Source organism: Brassica rapa, chromosome A09 (genome assembly GCF_000309985.2).
Source record: "Brassica rapa cultivar Chiifu-401-42 chromosome A09, CAAS_Brap_v3.01, whole genome shotgun sequence".
Classification (NCBI taxonomy): domain Eukaryota; kingdom Viridiplantae; phylum Streptophyta; class Magnoliopsida; order Brassicales; family Brassicaceae; genus Brassica; species Brassica rapa.
Window position 1 is genome coordinate 6,455,898 of NC_024803.2, and position 20,236 is coordinate 6,476,133.

The 20,236-nt window shown below is 29.8% G+C and overlaps 1 protein-coding gene and 1 long non-coding RNA gene across 14 annotated transcripts; one reads left to right on the top strand and one right to left on the bottom strand.

Annotated features, from left to right (window-relative positions):
- Positions 1 to 669: 669 nt before the first annotated feature.
- Positions 670 to 17,106, top strand: LOC103837834 (protein SMALL AUXIN UP-REGULATED RNA 10). 13 transcript variants are annotated; one of them, XM_033280342.1, is made up of 4 exons: positions 670 to 10,104; positions 10,189 to 11,848; positions 12,127 to 12,210; positions 12,281 to 17,106. In XM_033280342.1, the coding sequence occupies exon 4, from the start codon at positions 16,460 to 16,462 to the stop codon at positions 16,784 to 16,786; it is 327 nt and encodes a 108-aa protein (XP_033136233.1). In that variant the 5' UTR covers positions 670 to 10,104; positions 10,189 to 11,848; positions 12,127 to 12,210; positions 12,281 to 16,459; the 3' UTR covers positions 16,787 to 17,106. The 13 variants fall into 13 exon arrangements, with proteins under 13 accessions (XP_033136233.1, XP_033136235.1, XP_033136237.1 ...); XM_033280344.1 differs by having other exon boundaries at positions 10,189 to 11,824; XM_033280346.1 differs by lacking the exon at positions 12,127 to 12,210 and having other exon boundaries at positions 10,189 to 11,153; positions 11,669 to 11,848.
- On the bottom strand, positions 16,880 to 19,278 carry LOC117128264. The gene is made up of 2 exons (XR_004451539.1): positions 17,185 to 19,278; positions 16,880 to 17,147 (listed from the first exon to the last, which is right to left on the bottom strand). It is a non-coding gene; the product is annotated as an uncharacterized LOC117128264 (long non-coding RNA).
- Positions 19,279 to 20,236: the final 958 nt, after the last annotated feature.

Consider the following 20,236-nt stretch of genomic DNA (forward strand, 5'->3'; position numbering starts at 1 on the left):
TTTCCATACAAACACATTTAAATAAACAAAAGTTATCGTAGGATGGGACGATTTTTATTTTTATTTTTGGAGTATGAATGATAAAGTGATGAATTCTGTTTGATAATTCGTTAGGGTAGTTATTTCTCCACTGTTTAAGTTTGATCGTGTCTCCATATATGGTCATGATAACAAGCAAAATTTCGAGCTTTAGTTTCTTACTACGTTTGAAGAAGATTTTTGTTATTTAAAAAAAATATAAATTTTTGTTGTGGAACTTTAAATATGAAATTTTGAGTAGTAAAACTTCACAAATGTCACTATTTAAAATTTCAAATTTGAAGTTTCAAATTTTTATTTGCATTTGGTCTTTACAATTACTTATTACATTTGTGATTTTTAAATATTTTGTCGTTTTATATTCTTAATCCTTAACAAATTATAACTCATAAATATTTCAAATTTGCTTTTATAAATTTAAATTTTACAAATAAAATTAAATTAAAAATAATAATTTAAAAATTTAAAACTATATTTAGAAAAACAATATTGCAAAAGAAACTTAACAAACGCAATAATTAATTATATGTAGGAGTATTAAGAAAATAGTTTTATAGAAAAATGTGATATTTTACTTGTAAATATTTAACTATGTATTTCTATATAAAATTTATTTTTAGTGTAACTATTAATCAATATTGCTATATTATTTTTTATATGTGCTATTTATTTATAAAGTTTTATGAATTTAAATTAATTATAATAAATATAAGAACCATAGCATAAAATATAAATATTTTTGAAATTAAGTTTGAAGTTTTGATTTTGGAAAAAAACTATCTTTAAACCTCAAATATGAAGTTTTGCAAATTTAAAAATAGAGTGTTGTTTTAGAAATGCTCTTAGTCTACCGGTTTGACTAAAAATTTATTAATGATCCTACACTAGAATGTCTAGGATTCAAACCCTAAAAAAAGCAAAACTATGTATATCATGGAAAAAAAAATTACAAGACATCTTAGCATTGTGCAAGGAATATTGTTTGGCGTGGATGTTAAAAGTCGGCTGAAAATGGTATAATCAAACGTGAATTCTCATATGAGATATATTTTTATATATTGTAATATCATAATTAACTAGATGCTAAATGAGTTTTGTTTTTCAGACTTAATCACAGATCTTCGATTTAAAAAAATATGAATGATTAAAGATCAAGACTATATAATGATCAATGACAACCATCATGTGAACAATTAACGAAATCACCATAGTGAAAATAGTTGTTTTGTACAAAATGTAAAACAAACATATCACTAGACAATAGCTATACTATTGATTGTATATGTACCGCTGATCTTTTCAATAGATTATTATCTATCAAATATAGTGTGTAGAACAAAGTGTGACTGATGTAGTTATGAAAATGTTAAGTATTCCATCCCCCGTAGTAATTCAAGCATACACTATATTAACAATTTATATTTTTCGTTAAAGTTTCAAGAGATTTGTTTCAGTATAGGTTGTTGGTTAATGAATATGACCTTTTCAGTTGAAAAGGAACAATACCCAACTCTCATACAATCTCACTGTTCTACCAAATAGCAATTTGATTATAAAAGATACTGGGAGATTTTTTGGTTAAAGTAAAAGTTGACGAATTATTCGATTTTCATATGAGCTAAAAGTTCTATGGGAAACGGGATCTAAAGTCTAAAGATACGGTCGACTAGAATTCGCTCATATAAAATTAAAATTTAGAAATCGGATCTCAAAAGTTGCTAGGCTAGATATATAGTATAGTTGTTTGTATAGATCCCATGATTTCTCGGATTCACGAGCAATATACAGAACGTGCAAAGAAATACCATATGAACAACCAAACTGTTAGACCAGTTAAATAACTATTACTTTGAAAATGAGATTGCATATCGAAGTTTTAGAATCTTTTAGGGAGTTGCCTAACCAAACTAACTGATCCTACATAAACCCGGTTAATGAAAAATTCCGCTCCTTTCTGTTTGAGTAGTTAAATTTATATTGTGGACTAATGAAATACATCATACATTATAAGTCATGACTAATCATGTATTATAGCGACCTTTTGCAAGAGATTTGTATAAATTACAAACATATTTTAACAGTCACTTAAACGAGTTTTATACGATTTCTGAACTTTCTTACGAATAATTAAACAGTTCAACGAACTACGCAATATACTAAGTTATTAACTCTATATGGATTGTGAATATCACGTTGAAAATGTTGTTATTAATAATTATACATGCATATGCAGTATATATCTACACAAGCAACTACATATATCCTATGAGTGCGTACGGTAACGAGCATGCTGTGAGAAACAGAGGATCTTAAATTGCGCATCACGATCTCTGTTATTGTCGTAAAGTGCTGTTGAAGAGGCAGGAGGGCTAAAGACTCAGAGCTTTTGTAACTCATGTCTACGTGGCCCCTAAAACCCACTTGCAGAGATTTCATTTTCATTAGGGCATCATTAGTTTTGTTTGTACTTTTGCCCTAATTTCATGAAAACATTTATAATAATCTTTTGTTAAAAATTAATTATTTGATTTCCCGGAAATTAATGGGAAGATATATAGGGTTTGGAACATGCATGGCCCCTCTACGGTCCGAGCTTTATATTCAGTCTGTCATATGTTATTCGCTGTTTACACTTTACCTTACACTGTTTATATTTAGTGCATTTATTGAAACTTTAATTAGCTCGACGTACCATTAGGCTTCCAATGTTACAAACCGACCTGCCATGCATCGCATTTAAGAATAACAAAAATCTCTACATATACCATATATCTATACGTTTTTATAATTGTTAAAACCGCACTGCAGTTAAACCGCTTGTCCTACACCACTCAAATCGCAGTTACTATTCGGAGCCTTAGTCTCAGTTGGTGTGTATTGATTTTCAGTAATTCATGACTTGCTTATCACGCTTTTAAAATGTATACATACACTCTACAAAATTTTATCTATCGCTTCATATTCAATGTTCTGTTTACATTTACATCCTGAGATACAAAAATATAACTAGATCTAAACTAGTATTAATTATATCCTAATTTTAAAATAACATTTTTTGAAATATAACAAAATAATAAGAAGTATAAGTATTATATGAACTCAAACTACCATAATTAAACATATATACGTGATAAATACAGAGTACATTTCTGCGTTCGTATATCAAGTGGGGTTTTTTCTTAAAATTATATCAAGTGGAGTTTGCTTACTTATGTTTTATAAATATTTAAGAAAAACACGTTTTACAAAAGAATCATCACTAGTTATATTTAGAGTTTAACTTGAGTAATTGGATGATAGAGTAAAACAATTATCTTAAGCAAAAAAAAAAAAAAAACTTGAGTAATTCGGATTATTTTTTGTTTGTACTGCATTTACTTTTCTTTGTGAAATCATTAATTAATTTAATACGGTAATTTGTTGTATGCGTACAACATGATTCTATAGAATTCATGATCGGTCTAGAATATATAGCAGCGAGAAGAGCTAAAATGAATGTTTTCAAAAATAAAATTAAAAAAGAGTGAAAGATAGAGATACATAGAAAGAGAGAGTGGCGGAAGGAATTTCACTGTCGAATAAAGAGCACGCTCTTCGATAACGTAAATGCAATATAAACAATAAATGAAGTGAATTCATGAGAGTTAGTTCAGGATCATCATCATCATATATCTCTATTCAAACACACACCCCGTACTACATATGGAAGAATCAATGATGATATGCTTTTACATGCATATATATGCTTAGACATGGTTTAAAAGATGGAATATTACATCATATAAACAAGTATGTCTCTAGTTATAAGCTTCTTGTTTTGGATAGGGAAGTACCTTTCACCCACAACTGCACCAATTACATTGGTGGTTGAGACTATTTATTATCGCTCTCTCAATGTCTCTCTACCGCTTTATTGATTATACGGACTCAGAAATGTTCATAGAATATTCAACCCACATGACGTTCCATACACCTCGTGATGTATAGTGGTACATAATTCACATAAAGTAGAACTGTGTTTCCTATCAATTTAACCTATTTGTTTTCTGAACGAATTCTACATAATTGCTCTTGAACTAATTCTGCAAAATTGCGTAACAAAAGAAATCTCCTTTTAATAGGATATATATATATGCATATATATGTACCACTAACACTAGTGACTTTCTACATCTAGTATCCACGAGTAAGACTAGTATTTAACACTGGCTAAGCAAAAGTTTTAGTAATCTTTTTTGGTGTTATAACACGAAAGACAGAATTTATTTAGGAAAGGGGACAAGGGGTTATAAGTTATAACTAACATGGGGACAAGGGGTTATAAGTTATAACTAACATTATTATATGTAAATATTTTAGCAAAAAAAAAACATTATTATATGCATGTACATTTTTTTCCAGGAAGGAATAGTATAAAAGAATGAGTTTTTAAAAAAAAAAGGATAAAAGAAGAGCGAAAGAAAATCATAGTGTTAGTAATTTCCTAGAAAGTTAGAGAAGTGTAATCATTGCCTTCGACTGAGTTAAAGATGAAAAAAAGTGAGGAGAGAGATTTTATTTTTACTTCACTTATGATTATTTTGATTGATAGGGTTTTCTGAATAAAGAAAAATTAATAAAATAGCTCCGGATTCATATTTTTTAGAAACCTGTGGACTTCATTATCAATGATATTGCCTTTTTATAAAAAGGTATGTACTTAAAAACTCAAAACCTCACAAAGAGAAAAAAGAGTTGAGGAGGATGTTATCCGATACTATAATTTAATGGAAATGAATATTTCCTCCGTTTTATTAAGTTTGATGTTTTAAAAAAAAATTATAAAGATAGATTTTTTTATTTTTTCTATGAAAAATTGTGATCTTAAAAAAAATTTATTTATTTTATTGATTATTATTGGTTACAAATTATTAAAATAAAATAAAAATTACAAAAAACGATACATTTGTTATAGTGATTTAATGTGTTTTCTTAATATATATAAAAACACTAAAAAATCTATATTTGTGAAAAGGAGGTAGTATATTTTAAAACTAGAATTGAATGTGTTTTAAAATTAGAAAAAATTAGCGTTATTGAATGATGTGTTTATTAGGTAGAATTTGAAACACACTAAAACTCATGTTATTCAATTTCTATTGAATTTTATTTATGGTAAATTCTAATGGATTTAATGTATTTTTAATTAAAATGAAAGCAAACAAATTTGTTTTTTTTTTGTTCATATTTTGTTCAGGAAACGTTACCAAAATCAACAAGTTTATTTTTTCCAAACAAAATCAATAACATACTATAAAATTCAGGGGTCGTTATTTGGAATGATAAATGGTCAAGATCACTTCAACAGAAGACAGATCAATACTTTGTGATGGGATAATATCAAAAGGTCTTTTGTATGTTGTGTGCACATACACACCCAAACAGATCCCTTTTATCCAAATCAACAACAGCACATCAAAAGCTGCTCATTTTGATTCCCTTTTCTTACGGGTAATCATTTTCTCATCCTCTCTTCTCTCTCCCCTATCAATCCCAACACATAATACTAATAATAATTTTTAACTAAAAGCAGAATAAAGATCCAGAAATTTAAATTAAAAAACTTGTCCAACTATTCGAAAACTATAAAATATAATTAATTACATGATTTAAAATAAACTAAAATTATATTTAAATAATTACTATAAAATATTGCCATGTTATGATATTGATTTTGAGAGTTTTTATAATAAATGCTAGTACGTTTACATTAACTTTTTTTTTGTCGGCCCTATATACTTATATCATCGATTTTTAGTAAAACTGTAGGATACATAAAATTTTAGAAAGTAAACTGGTATGATGATGATGTTTAAAAAGAAGGAATAGGGATTTGAGAGTAGAGAAGATCACTCCATAGCTCATATATAACACATCGGCGCTTTTCAATTGATATAAAGTGACATACTCGATAGAGGCCAAAACTTTTTTCTTCCCTCTTTCTATTGATTTTAACAAAGAGATCCTTAGATCCATAAACCCACGTGTTATTTCATTATGTCGCTCTCTGTTTTCTTCATTTCAACTGTGCAACTTGTATTTCTTTTATTACAGTGTGCAACTTATTTTTTTGATTATCGACCCCTTATTTGAAAGAATGTTAAATTAATTCAATCAAAAATACTTTTTAGAACAAGTGTTGCGATTCTTAGAAGAAATCAAAACCAAACTAGATTTACATCACATTAGAATTTTAACGGAAAGAGAACCATGTTTCTGTGACCTTTTGATAAGCTGGTGACTCTCGATGGTTCATGCTGGTGATGCGTTTTTGAACGTACTTATCTATGATTCTTATAAGAACCGAGGCTGAGTTAGGCGTCTCACCAAATCTTCTTCCATTACGTTCCTTCAATACAACATATAATGTCGTCTAAAATCGTAAGAGAACTAGTTCGATCTTTTGTCTAGATTTTCGGTGAGGAGAGGAATGATCTCTTCCCATACATGAGTGTAAGCCGTGGATAATTATAAGTTATTTCACCGAAAACCGGAACAAAAGATCTTAAGCCCATACCACCCATTTTTATAAGTTATTTCGTTTTATATTATAAATAATTTTAGCAAAAAAATTGTTTTATAATATAATTAGTTTTAACATTTCAATGCAATTTTTATATATTGAATAGTATATGACCAATTAAGTTATATATTTTTTTATAATTGGTTGAAATCATATATTAAATAATGTTTTTAATAAGTAATCACTATAGATAATTACTCCTTCTGTTCCTTAATATTACATATTATAGAAAAAAAATTTGTTTTAAAAAGATTCATTTTTTACATTTTCAAGACATATTTTATTAACTTATTGCAAATTTCAAAAAATTTAAGTGCACTTACTGAATTGTTATTGGTTTAAAATTATGAAACAAAGATAAACACAAAAAATATGTAAATTTAATGTGTTTTAATAAAATGTGAAACATTAAGAAACATAAGGAGTATATTTTTAACTAAAATTATCTACATCTGCGGCTTAAAACAAAAGAGATTTAAAACAGAGGAAGTATCTTTTTGAACACGCTCATAGGTTATATTCTAGTATATAATAAAGTATTTTTTTGCATGAACATGAATTTTTCAAAATAATTAAAGGGAACTGAAATTTCGGGTTTGTAGCATATTTGATCAGGGACGGACGGAGGAGAGGAGTGGGTGTGGCACTTGTCCTACACTCTTTTTTTTTCTTTTCTTAATAGTAAATAAAACTTATTTTTTTTTAACTTGGTTTAAGTTAAATTAATAAAAAAATAAGAAAAGTGCTCCACCCAATTAAAACAAAAGATTGCTCCACTCAATCAAAACAAAACAAAAATGTTTTAGTCCAATTACAAATAAAATTTATATGCTCCAGCCCATATAATTAACCTAATATTTTTTAGTTGAAGTTGAATGTTACGAGTCCTATGTCTATTTTCTTTTGTAAAAAAAAATATTTCTATTAAATAGCACAAACCTTTGTACTGGAATATGGTATTGACATTAATTATAGTTATTAATTTAACAATTGAACATTGTTGAATCCATTAAAATTACTTCTTTAGATTCTCTTCTAAGTAATATTATCTATCATTTCTAATAGTTTACCATATATTTAATTTTAGCTAAATTATTCACTTACTTTTCACTGTTTACCGTATTTGAAATACTATTATAGTTATTTTTATTAAGTGTTTATGGAACAATATTTTAAGAAACAATGTCAATCTACATTGAAAACCAATGTCAATAGTATAATATAAGTTTCTTAATTATATATATTTTTTATGTTTTTGGTTTGTTCTATACTTTTAGTTTATTTTGAGCTTTTATATATATGACTATGTTATATTTTGAAAAAAATTATTATATTGGATATAATAAATATAATTATGTGCCCCAGTCTAAATAAATTTCTGGATCCGCCCCTGTATTTGATATGTGTTTTGTGCTTATATTATAAAAGTTTCAATCCAGTAAATGATATTCACAAAAACATATAAAGATGAGAATTATTACTTGGTCTTTTATCAAAAAAAATGATTACTTGTTCAAATCAATTATCGACTACATGCCTATGCTACATGCTGCCTTGGTTATAACGAAATTCTTTTGTTACGTCAGTTGGAAATGACAAGGAAGAAGAAAAAACAATATATAGAATAACGAAAATTGGTTATAATTAAAGAAGTATAGTGTATTTAAAAAAATATACATAAAACCTTGACGTCAACATAAATAAAAATTGCTTGGAAACATGAATAGCAGTTTAAAAAAAAAAATAGTATATTTTTAATAATTTCATTAATATAATTACATTAATTTTTTTTTCAATATTTCATTCAGTTTAACAGTTTCATTAATTATATTACATTAACAATACATCACATCATTAATTATATTACCATAATAATAATACAAATTTTATTTATTAGTTAATCAATATTTACTTTGTGCTAATTATATTACCATAATAATTAATTGTTATGGTAATTATAATAGTGCAAAAAAGTTTTTATGTGTGGATTTTGAATTGGGTCTTTCTGGGTCTGGATGAGCTCGGTTCTGATGTATAAGAACCTAAAAATATCTAAATAACAAATGTATGTAAAATGAGTTCTGATATTTGTACCAAAAATTATCATATTACCCCATTCGTCTAGATCTTTTGAATACAATTAAATATATTACGACTCATCTAAAAAATATAACATTATTTATAAAAAAAATCAATATATAAAAATGCAAAAATCAATACCACGCGAGTGCGCATATCAATCTCTACTCAATTTTAACTTTAGAGTTCAGATTTGTACTCCTTAAGAGCCGTGCTCAAGTGGTAAATCAAAAGGGTATTCTCTTAGGACATCTTAATTTCACTCAAACTTTTATTCCAAAATAGAGTAAAATAAAATATAAAGTAAAAAATACTCTAACCATACTCTATTTATCACTCTATAAAAAAGTCTGGTTTACTCTATAAATAGAATAATCTACTTTTTATGTGTTCATTACTTCATTAGTGAATGAAAAATAGAATAAAGTTAAAATATTTTTATTCTATTTCTCTATTTTGGAAAAAAACTGAGTTTTAGTTTGGAGTTGCTCTTACATGTTATTTCAGATTACTATTGTCATATAGTTAAAACTGTTCTATATTTTGTATTCTAGTTTTATTTTCGTAATAGTTCCTATGAAATTACATTAGAGTTCAAATGTGAAATACTCGTTCATTTTTTTTAACATCTGCTTTTGTTTTTAGATTCTTTTATTATACATTCATTATTAGGGATATATTAGGGTTTAATCTAACAAGATTAACACTAACCATGTATCAAAATCTTTAATCATAACCTTGATTTTTGAGACATGATTAAAAGAAGACTGAATAAAATTAGCCTATGAGATTTATAGGCTTAAGTTTTTGGTCAGTTGATTTTGCTTTACGCCATTTTATACAGTATCTAACTATATATTAAAATTTAAAATTTGTTCGATTATGCAAAATTGAGTTTTCTCTTGAAATCTGAAATATTAAGGTTTAACACCAAGAGTGCAAAACCTATTTTTGCGAGAACTACAAAACTCTACTTTTCGGTAAAATCGCAAAATCGAATTTTCCACCAAATTTGTAAAATATTTCTTTTCTGCAAAAACAAATTTTTTTCACAAAAATCCAAAATCAAGTTTTCATATCAAAACCGCAAAATCAAATTTTTACCAAAACATGTTTACCCACCAAAAACCCTCCCAAAACAAATTTTCTCGTTAGGACCCACTAAATTGAGTTTTTTAGGCAAAACTGCAAAATCAAAATTTCCTACCAAAATGAGTTTTTCCCCAAATGGAATTTGTCGTTGAAGTTACAAGAAATGGAGGGATTTGCTCGCGGGACTACTAGTTGGAGAGACGACGAGACAGAGGAAAGTATTGAGGAGGAGATGTGTCGTGTGAAGAGAGAGTTCAAGTCGCTTAAAAGCTATGTAAGTACTTTTACTAACGTCAGAGAAACAACCATCCAAGAGCTCTTTGAGCGGTCAGGTCAGTCTCGTAAACTTACACTCATCAACATTACAAACCTTACCATCGTCTCTAGTTTATGTGTGTTTGTTAATGGTGAAACAGGTTGGTGACACAGCTAGAAGGAGAGAAGGCGCAAAAGAAGGTTGAAGTTCAGAAACTGATGGAAGAGAATGTGAAATTGACGGCAGTTTCTGACAAGAAAGAAGCGCAGCTTCTTGCTCTCATTGAAAAATGCTAAGTTATGGCTTTAAGTGCATCAAACATCTGATCTTGCATCTATCTTCGCCGCATTGTTTTTGGCTCATCTCTCATTGTCATTTTTTATATTTTTGAAAGAATGCTTCAGATTGTTGCAAAGCTTCTTACTCGATTGTTTATTTTTCTGACAAAACATTTTTGTAACTTTTCTCCGTAAATATACTATGGCTTATAGAGCCTGTCAAATTTATTATGGCTTATAGATTGCTTTTCTTCACGGAAAGACAGCTAAAGAGTGCGTATTTTATATATTTTCTATCTCCCTGAGTTACCTTATATTTGCAATCTTTGTAGAGGTTTGAAATTTATTTGATTGTTTTCTTTTTCTCATCAACTAGATACTGAACTCATAACTGGACTGTCTATGTAGGTTGAGCTATAAATGAGGATCTTGGTGTGTTTATAAAATTATAAGTAAGGTCTTCTTCCACTTGCATACCCCTACTAGAGTGGTTGATTCACCTCCTTTTGCATTGTCTGAGTGTGGTTGGGGAGAATTATAGAATCAATATAACCATCTTCTTCCATGCCTATGTTTAAAGGAGTTGAAGTTGTGAGTACCTCTTTGTGATTGTGAACCTCACTCGAGTAAGTTGTGTATATACATCTTCTATGATCTTTTGAACTTCTCCAAGGTCTTACATGTTAAAGCTTAACACGCAGATTTTACAGTGGTCCTCAGTCTCTCAACAATCACATATTTGTCATGGCTGAGTATTACAGCGAGATTGTCTTCCCTGACCCTTTTGAGAGTTTCTTCACCTACGTGTGTTATTACCTTGCTGTTCACATCTCCAACCTCCCATTAGGTGCATTCTTGTTATGGTGTCTACTGTCTAGTGAAGCAATCGTTATTGCTTAGTCATGATAATTATCTTCACTCGCTAATAGAACAACAAGGATAATTCGGTTTGCGTTTGGTTTTTAAAGTTCTCAGACGCAGATGAGCTAAAAAGACAGTTGATCATGGTAGATAGGCAACCTGAAGAGTTTTAGTTTTCCTCTGGCTATGAATGTTAACAACAGAGAGAAGTTCGCTAGGAATGTTTTGTAAGATACACTTCATATGCGTCAATGGGGGAGATATCTTAATATCTGGACACGTTTTCTAACGCTATGGTTGAATGTGACAGTAAAAATGCATATGCATTAGCTCATCTTATTTGCGACTGCCTCAAATCTTCCCTTGTCATACGTTATTACATTGGCTGCAAACTTTATGTTAGAAGTTTTCTTGTCAAACATAAGCATCACAGGTTTGTGAAGGTGTGAAAAAACAGAACGTAAACTGATTTTTTTTTTTAATTTGTGTGGGAAGTTGCAGGGTCAAATGCTTTGTTAAGATGCATGATGCTCACTGACTAAGTATTCTAGTGGTAAAGCTCTGTATCTTTCATGCCTTCTCTGTATAGTAGAGGAGGCAATGGAGGAAGCAAGCAAGGAGGGATGCGTTCTTCCTAAAACATGACCTCAAAAACAAGTATTTTCTCCTTCTCTTCTATATGTAAGTCATCTTCTTATCGTCGACAAAAAAAGTCATCTTCTTATCCTGTATTGTCATTTTCATTCAATAGGACATGTCCGGATGCGTCGGTTTAGGCATTTGTAGATTTTTTAGTTTATTTTCTATGTTAGAAGAAGCACCACATTCACTTCTCATGGGTAGGGACTTGTGACAAGGACATTTATCGGGCTCTTAGTGAAGCTCAATATTTCAAAATAGTCACATGTGACTTGTAAAGACAAAGATGTTGAAATCCTTGTTGTTCTTTGTGGCCATAGAACATGGGAAATTAACTTCCCCACTTTAGGTTATCCAAAGAAGAGAACAGAAAAAATATTCAAATTGGTGGCTCATATTGGATGGTGAGGAATATATGTCTGCTTATGTGTTATGGCACTCTTTGCTTAGTTGGTGTTGCTGGTGGTGTTTTAGGTTTTTGGATAGTAGCCACATGGGTGAGTCCTATGGTTCCAAGACAATGGACCCTCACACTTAAGCCTCTTCTTATTTCTCTTGGCTCTGCTTTTTCTAATACGTTGTCTTCTTCTTGCTTCCTTTTTCATTACCATTTTTTAGTTAATTTATTTTGCAGAGATACATGTCGAACATCACATGTCTTACTTTCCCCTCTTTTTGTTGGTGGGTCTATGAGTTTACTAACTTTTCAAAGATTCTTCTAAGTTATAACAGTGTTTAGTTGCAGAAATTTAAACTGATATATAAACCATGTTACTTTCAAGTTGGAAGTCAGGATAATATAATAGTGACCAAATACAATGTTTAATGAGAAAATGAAACATGTCATTGACCAGTGACACAATAATCGGACTAACAGGTTTTGTATCCATTATGTTCTCAAGAGTTATCCTACACCATAACTTTCATGATTCATTTAATGTACATAGGTTCTTATATTAGAATGTTAAGCTGGTAGAATTAATAAAAACAATTTGTCTATGAGGAGATTGCTTCATATTCTTACATATATACTGTAAAATTCATTATTTCCAATATAGATTTTATTATTCAAAATTTTTAACATTTTACAAAGTCGGATACATGTAGTTTGAATAATATTTTTAATCATTTAGAGGTTATAAATTTATATGTGTTATTTTTGTTTAAAAGATTAGGTTCAAAACCAGTGTTTTATTAAATTATACTTTGGACCAATTCTGCATATATATATATATATATGTATGTATGTAACACTAATGTTATATCTTATCTAAGCTCTGATGTGAAAGTTTTAACGATTAGTTTTTCTGTAATGATAATGTTTTAATATGAATCAATAAGTGGGAAAAGAAAATCAGAAGAAGGTGTTGGGATTTCGGTTGATGTCAAGGAAGAATGAATTGATAATGTCTCCGAGTTATAACCACAACAAATGCCCCCGACTGTAATCAGCCAAGTGTCATTGTTCCACCATTATCTGTCCACCCTTTGATTCTACACCACCCATCCTTTTGACTTCTTATTTTATTTTGTTTATTCTTTTGTTGTTTTTGTTTGTTTCCTTCTGAGGATTTATCTACTTTCTATATTGTTTTTGTACTTTAATACCTGACTATAAAGTGAGAATTCTAGCTAGTAACTACATATTGATCAACATCATCATGAAAATATGATCTTTTAATGGACAAGAATAACGAACAAATCTGGGTTTAATTAGTAAGTAGTAGGAGTATCTTCTGTTTAATTACATTCTTGACATGTTCATCGCATATGTATATAGTAAATTTACATTTGAAAAACATAAATGCTGTCAATGGTAAAAAAAACCTTCGACGCATATATAGAATATTTAAGAAATTGTAGACTAAAACTCATGCTAATCATCACAATCTGTGGAATCATTTTATTTTTTGGAACGCTATTCTATAGTTTTATTCTTCATATGTTAATAAAAATTTATAGGATTAGCAGAAGGAATTTGATTTTGATGTTCGTTATAGATTAACATACGTAATTCGTTTTAACATAAATAGTGAAAAGATACTATAGATTGAGGATGAAAACTAAGATTTGATGATTTGATCATACTAAAAAGTAAGAGAAAACAAAGGGGAGATGAATAAGTTGTTTTCGGTTAAGAAAATGATTAAGAGTATCTCTAACTCTATTCTATTTTTTCACTCTAAAATAGAGTTTTAGATATAAAAATGTATTAGTGATTTTTTTTAATTTATAATAGAGTGAAAAATAGGTTTACTCCAAATATAGAAATTTTTTTTTTGTTCATCGCTCTATTTTTTATTCTAAAATAAAGTATTATTAAAGCAAACTTAAACTCTATTATAAAATTAATCTATTTTAGAATGAAAAATATAGTAAACCATCGGACATGGTCTAAGGACCTGGAAGAAGTACGTTTAAAATGCTGTTGGAAATGATCTTAATGCAATGCATCAACTTCGAGGATAGATTTCATAATAAAACAAAATATTAGGTTCGTGTCTAAAGCATCGTTCTAATTCTCACATGGGACATAAATCCTTTACGCTTACCATGCATCTTGCATATGTATTGTCCAGAAAATAGTATAAATTGATTAACAAATGATTGACATCACAAGAGTATTCAGAATACGCATAGATTTGCGTAACTATAAACAATACTAATGTTCAAAAAAAAAAACTATAAACAATACTATTTGTTATTTGATATAAACCCAAGTGACCTACATAAATCCCTTGATTTTTTAATAAAACAAAATACAAATTGAGGGTTTAGGTGATTTTAAGGTCAAACAGTTGTGTAATTCAGTCACTTCTTCATATATGTCTTGAACAAAATTCAATATAATGTACATATATTATTCAGCATTTTTGCAAGTTTTTCTTTGTAATTTTTTTTCTCGTTTGGTTTCACGATTTTTTTAAAATTATTTACTTCATTTCAAAAACATATTAGGTTCTGTCAAAAAAAATTATAGAGGATTTATAAATAGTGACTGTAGACAAATGGAAAATGACTAAACAACACAAAAAATGGTACACACAACTTCTAATGATTAAATGAATAAAACGATCCGCAAAAACTAAGAAAGTAACCAAATAAACCATACAAGTTAACCTTTTACACTCGATTTCACCACAAGATTATAGGTTTTATGTGGTGGTGTTTACCTTTGAAAAACTAGGGTCTACCTGCGCAAATGTATTGTTATATATATTTTATATTAAATGGTAACGTCAAAAATTATAGTTTTGTCTTGGATCTAGTAGAAGACATTGTAAGAAAGAAAATAACATGTTCCTCTCTATCTTTTTATTGAGAGAAATGGGCGTTTATGTATGTTTCAATAATGGCCATTTGTAACAAAAAACAACTTTAAAAAGTCGCTGCAAAATGCACGTTGTACGTATGAGAAACAAAGACAAAGGTTTTACCAAAAAAATTTTTGTCGAGGAATCCTTATATATGTATCGCCGAAAGTACGTCCTTTGGCTACAACAAAGACTCTAATTTCGTCCGTAATTATGAACATGCATATCTATAAAGATATATAACAAGCCATGGTCTCATTTATATGATGTATACGATATTAGAGTAAGAGAAACAAAATAGACATTTGTTTGTAACATTGTGTCTAAGTATGTAAAGGCAAATGGGAGACATTGTAGGGCAATGTTATAGTCCCTACCCAAACTTTTTCTGGACATACTCTTTCAAAATTTTAATTACATCCCTCTCTCGTCCTTGTTGGCTCTGTCTTCAAGAGTCTATTTGTCCTTGCCTACTACATCCCACATGATTTTGCTTTCACAAGAACAGGAAATCTTGATGTCCTAATTTGAATCCAAACAGGACATTTGGCTTTTATATGATCCCAATAAATAGGGCTATGATCGATCCAGAAATCTAGATTTACGGGATAAACATGAATGCTTTCGTTTACGTATCAGTGAAACTTGAACTTGGATCCGTGTATATGCTTATAATGATCACATGGCTAATATAGATATCATCATTAGTTATTAAATTTATAAATTTTATACGAAATATACGCGTTTTGACGTGTGTTTTCATTGATTCTATCCGCATACATGTGTTTTCGTATCCGAATTTAAATCACTGCATGCATGTGTTCCTAACTGTTTAGTAGTTTTTGTGTAAAATATTATATACATATTGTATAACTTTCTACTTCTTTTTTACGTCGAGTTATGCATATTAAATAGTCCCTATAGTTTTTAAGATATATTATTAATAACAATTAAAATTATGATCTATCAGCTAGTAAATTAACAAATAAGAAAAGAATATTATTGTGCATTCATACTAATGCATATCTCTATATATACATGTAAATGTTTGAACATACATTTAATAATACCTATAATATATTCACTGCTTTGGTCAACGTCAGAAGTAATCATAGCCAATTAATCGTTATCTATATTGTTATACTCAACTAATTATAAAAGCCTACTATGTCTTTGTACATATTAATATTTATTATTTTTCCATATCAATTTATTAACATTCCAAACTGTCCATACTCCATATATTATAAATACTTCTCCATGTACCTCTAACGTCCATAACATTTCTTCAAACAAAACCCAAGTTTCAGAGAAAAAGGAAAAGATTAAAAATTAAAAAATGACAATAAAGAGGTCATCTCAAGCAACATCGATCAAGCAAATCTTAAAGAGATGCTCGAGTCTAGGGAAGAAGAAGAACGTCAACGGTTGCTATTACAATCAAGAAGATGATAGTTTTCCACAAGACGTGCCAAAAGGTCATTTTCCGGTTTATGTTGGACCGAACCGAAGTCGCTACATCGTTCCCATCTCGTGGCTCGAATACTCCGAGTTTCAAACGTTGCTCCGACTAGCCGAGGAAGAGTTTGGTTTTGACCATAATATGGGTCTTATCATACCCTGTGATGAAGGGTTCTTCAGGTCTCTGATCTCCATGTTCAGATAAAGTTCGATCTAAAATATCCAAGAAAGCTGACTAATAGCTAAGTGATGGCCAGAAGAAGATCCGTGTTAGCAAGGCATCAATCCGCGGGTTGGGTTTTTTTTGTTCTTTTTTTTTCTTTCGAAGACGAATATTTGTAATAGTTGGAGTCTTTTTTTCCCTCAAGTCGGCGTGAAAGGTTAGCCGGTGATTTTGAGAGGAGTAGCTAGTTAACTTCTATAAATATGTTGTGATCAATTAAAAAAATCTACATGTTCTTTTTTTTTTTGTCAACACATGTTCTTTAATCCACAATATATAAATGTTCCAAAATCAATAATTCAGGTTTGAATCCGTGTCATTAACTAGATATGTATATAAACACCTTTCGTGTTTCAAAAAAAAAAAAAGTATATAAACACCTTTCAATATAGTCTCTACTCCAAAAATAGTAGAAAGGGATAATGATTGTGTTTATCAGAATGAAAAAAGGTCAATGTACTTCGGTATGTGTATATACAATATTATCCAAAGTATACTGTATACTTTGACAAAACTCTTATGATCGGGTATTGGTAAAACTTAGAATCGAGTTTCATGAATTTAGAAAAAAATATCTAAAGAATGTAAGAGAAATTGTTTAAAGGGCTTATTAGCGTAATAGCCATTTTTCAGAGACAAATTAGGTAACTAACACTGATTTTGACATAATTCAGTGTCTGTCTTTTTGCTCACCTTTTAGCCGGTTATGTCCTTTTAAGTTACAAGTTACCAGTTACAATAGTTAAAATAGGCGACGTGGTGCTTTTGTGTCAAATATAAACACGCATATACATATACGCAGGGAGAAGCCAGCTGTAATTATCACGTATGATAGTGACATTACGAAGGAAAATAAAGTAATACTAAGTGTACGCGTATTACAACTTATGGGAACGTAACGGAGAAACCAATTCCTTAACATTGCTACTCATGATGACGAAATAGAATAGGTGAACCAAATAACATGGAAACTAAACCCTTACCTAAATATAAACTTTAAATTCAAATATAAACTTTAACCCAAATAGAATAGAACGAAATAAATAACATAGTATATATTGGTGAAATTATGAAATGTCTATAATTGCAAGAAAGAACTTAATGATGACCCCAAGTCCCCAACCATATACCTTCTCACCTTCAAAATACTAAACCCTAAATTATAATCACTAAACCCTAAACCATAAGCTCTAAACCCTAATATAAACTATAATCCCAAATATAAACATGAATTCCAAATAGAATGGAACAAAATAAATAACATAGTCTGTATTGGTGAAATTATAAAATGTTTATGATTGCATAAAAGAAGTTAATGATGATCCCAACCATACCTTTTTGCCTTCTAAATACTAAACGTTAAACTCTAATCACTAAACCCTCACCCAAATATAAACCCTAAACCCAAATAGAATGGAACAAAATAAATGACATAGCACATGTTGGAGATATTATGAAATGTCTATAATTGCATGAAAAAATTAATGCTGACCCAAACCATACTCCCTCACCTACTAAATACTAAACCCTAAACTCTAGTCACTAAACCCTAACCCAAATATAAACCCTAATTCAATGTCAACCCCAATCTTTCATAAACTAAACCCAAATTTCGAAATACCAGTAAGATGCATTTCCAATTCTACATGAGAATATAGAATAGAAATGTGACAAACGATATAATACAATACATATTGTTCAAATGTTGAAGTGTCTATAATTGCAGAGAAGGAAGTAATGCTTACACCAAATTCAGATTGATTGTAGCGAAAGAAATGAAGATTGACGACATTAAAGAAAATAGGTGGAAGAGACAACATCATATAAATATCATTCTCATTCAACATCACATTGTATTTTGTTTTATTTGATGTCATAATAAATTTTATTCCATTTAAGTTCAATATATTATTTATCTATGCAAAATCTTATACACACTAATATAAAATATATATATACACTGATACAAAACTCATATCAAGAGAACATGAAATAATAACGAACTAGATTGAACCCTCTAATGCATTCTTGATCACCTCAATCCAACGGAGGTTGAAATAGTTGTTAATCTGTCTTTTCAGTGGGTTCAAAACCTGTCTCGAACAATCTTTTTGAAAGGCCTAAATCGTTCATGCCAAACCTAAAGAACAAAGTAAGAGGGAAACATGGTTATGACAGAGTAATTCGTTCTATTTTATATAGAAAATAACATTTTATATTACAAACAGTATTGTTGATGAAAAATGGTAGCGCATACGTTACAAATAGCTAGTTTCCATCTCAAGTAGAATAAGTTGTCAATAGATTCCATCTCAAATAGAATAGTCTGAACATATAGTTTTTCTGTTCCATTGATATCTTGCATATTTGATGTTAGGAGTTTTCAAGGCTCCTAAGACAAATGTTGTAGTATAGAAGATTGTCGAACCAGTTATGAGGGATATCAAAGCACTGAGAATGCAAGTACTCACTTAATCTAAGTGCAACCAATGATTTAGATGGGTTTTAAACTACTACTAAACTAGAAAGCAATAACAGAATGATACTTTCTTGACTAAGGGAAAAGAGAACTCATGGGCATAGGGATTAGACCTTGGGTGATCAAGTATCGAACTAAGGATGGCAAATGATCAATCAAACTATCAACCTTAAGCCTAGACACAATTCTAAGCAAGCTCTATGTCTAGATGAATGCTCATTTGCTAACATATCTCAAACATCAAATGTCTTTGGTTGAATAATATGAAAGCAATCATTACTAACAAGTCTATTAGCTATCTTAGCATCTTTAACAACAAATGTCTTTGGCAAAGTATACTAAAAGCCTAGGAGAGTTGTCTCAGGCATTTCATCAAACACCTTTTGGGTGGGAAATGTCTATTGATCAACTTTTGAGTGGCCAACTCAGAAGATGCATTATGAATACTCTACTAGCAAGGAACAAGAATGATCTACACTAAAACATCCTAGAACTAACCTAATCACCCTTAATCTCCCTAACCCATGAATTCAAAAGGTGATTACTCACTAATCTCCATGATTCCTCTTAAACCCATATTGGATTTCAGATTAATCATGTAAAGAAATAGATAAGAAATCAACAAGAACACAAGAACATAACAATCAAAATCCAAAAGATGAACTTCTCAAGAGAGTTCTTGTGTCTTTCTCAATAGATCAAAAGATAAAAAATCATCTGCCACTGGTGGCTACAAAAGATGTTTAAAACATAGGTTTTTCCAAGTGCAAAACGTGCATAATGAAATGACCAAAAGGCCCTTAAGTAAAATAGAAATCGAGCAGATAATAGGCGCAGAGCGACCTCGGCTCGTCGCTCCGACAAGTCGCTCCAGGCTTCGGGAGCGACCTCGCTGGGTCGCTGCGAGAGGTCGCTCTGAGAGCGATTTCTTGTCTCCGGGAACCAAGATGGCG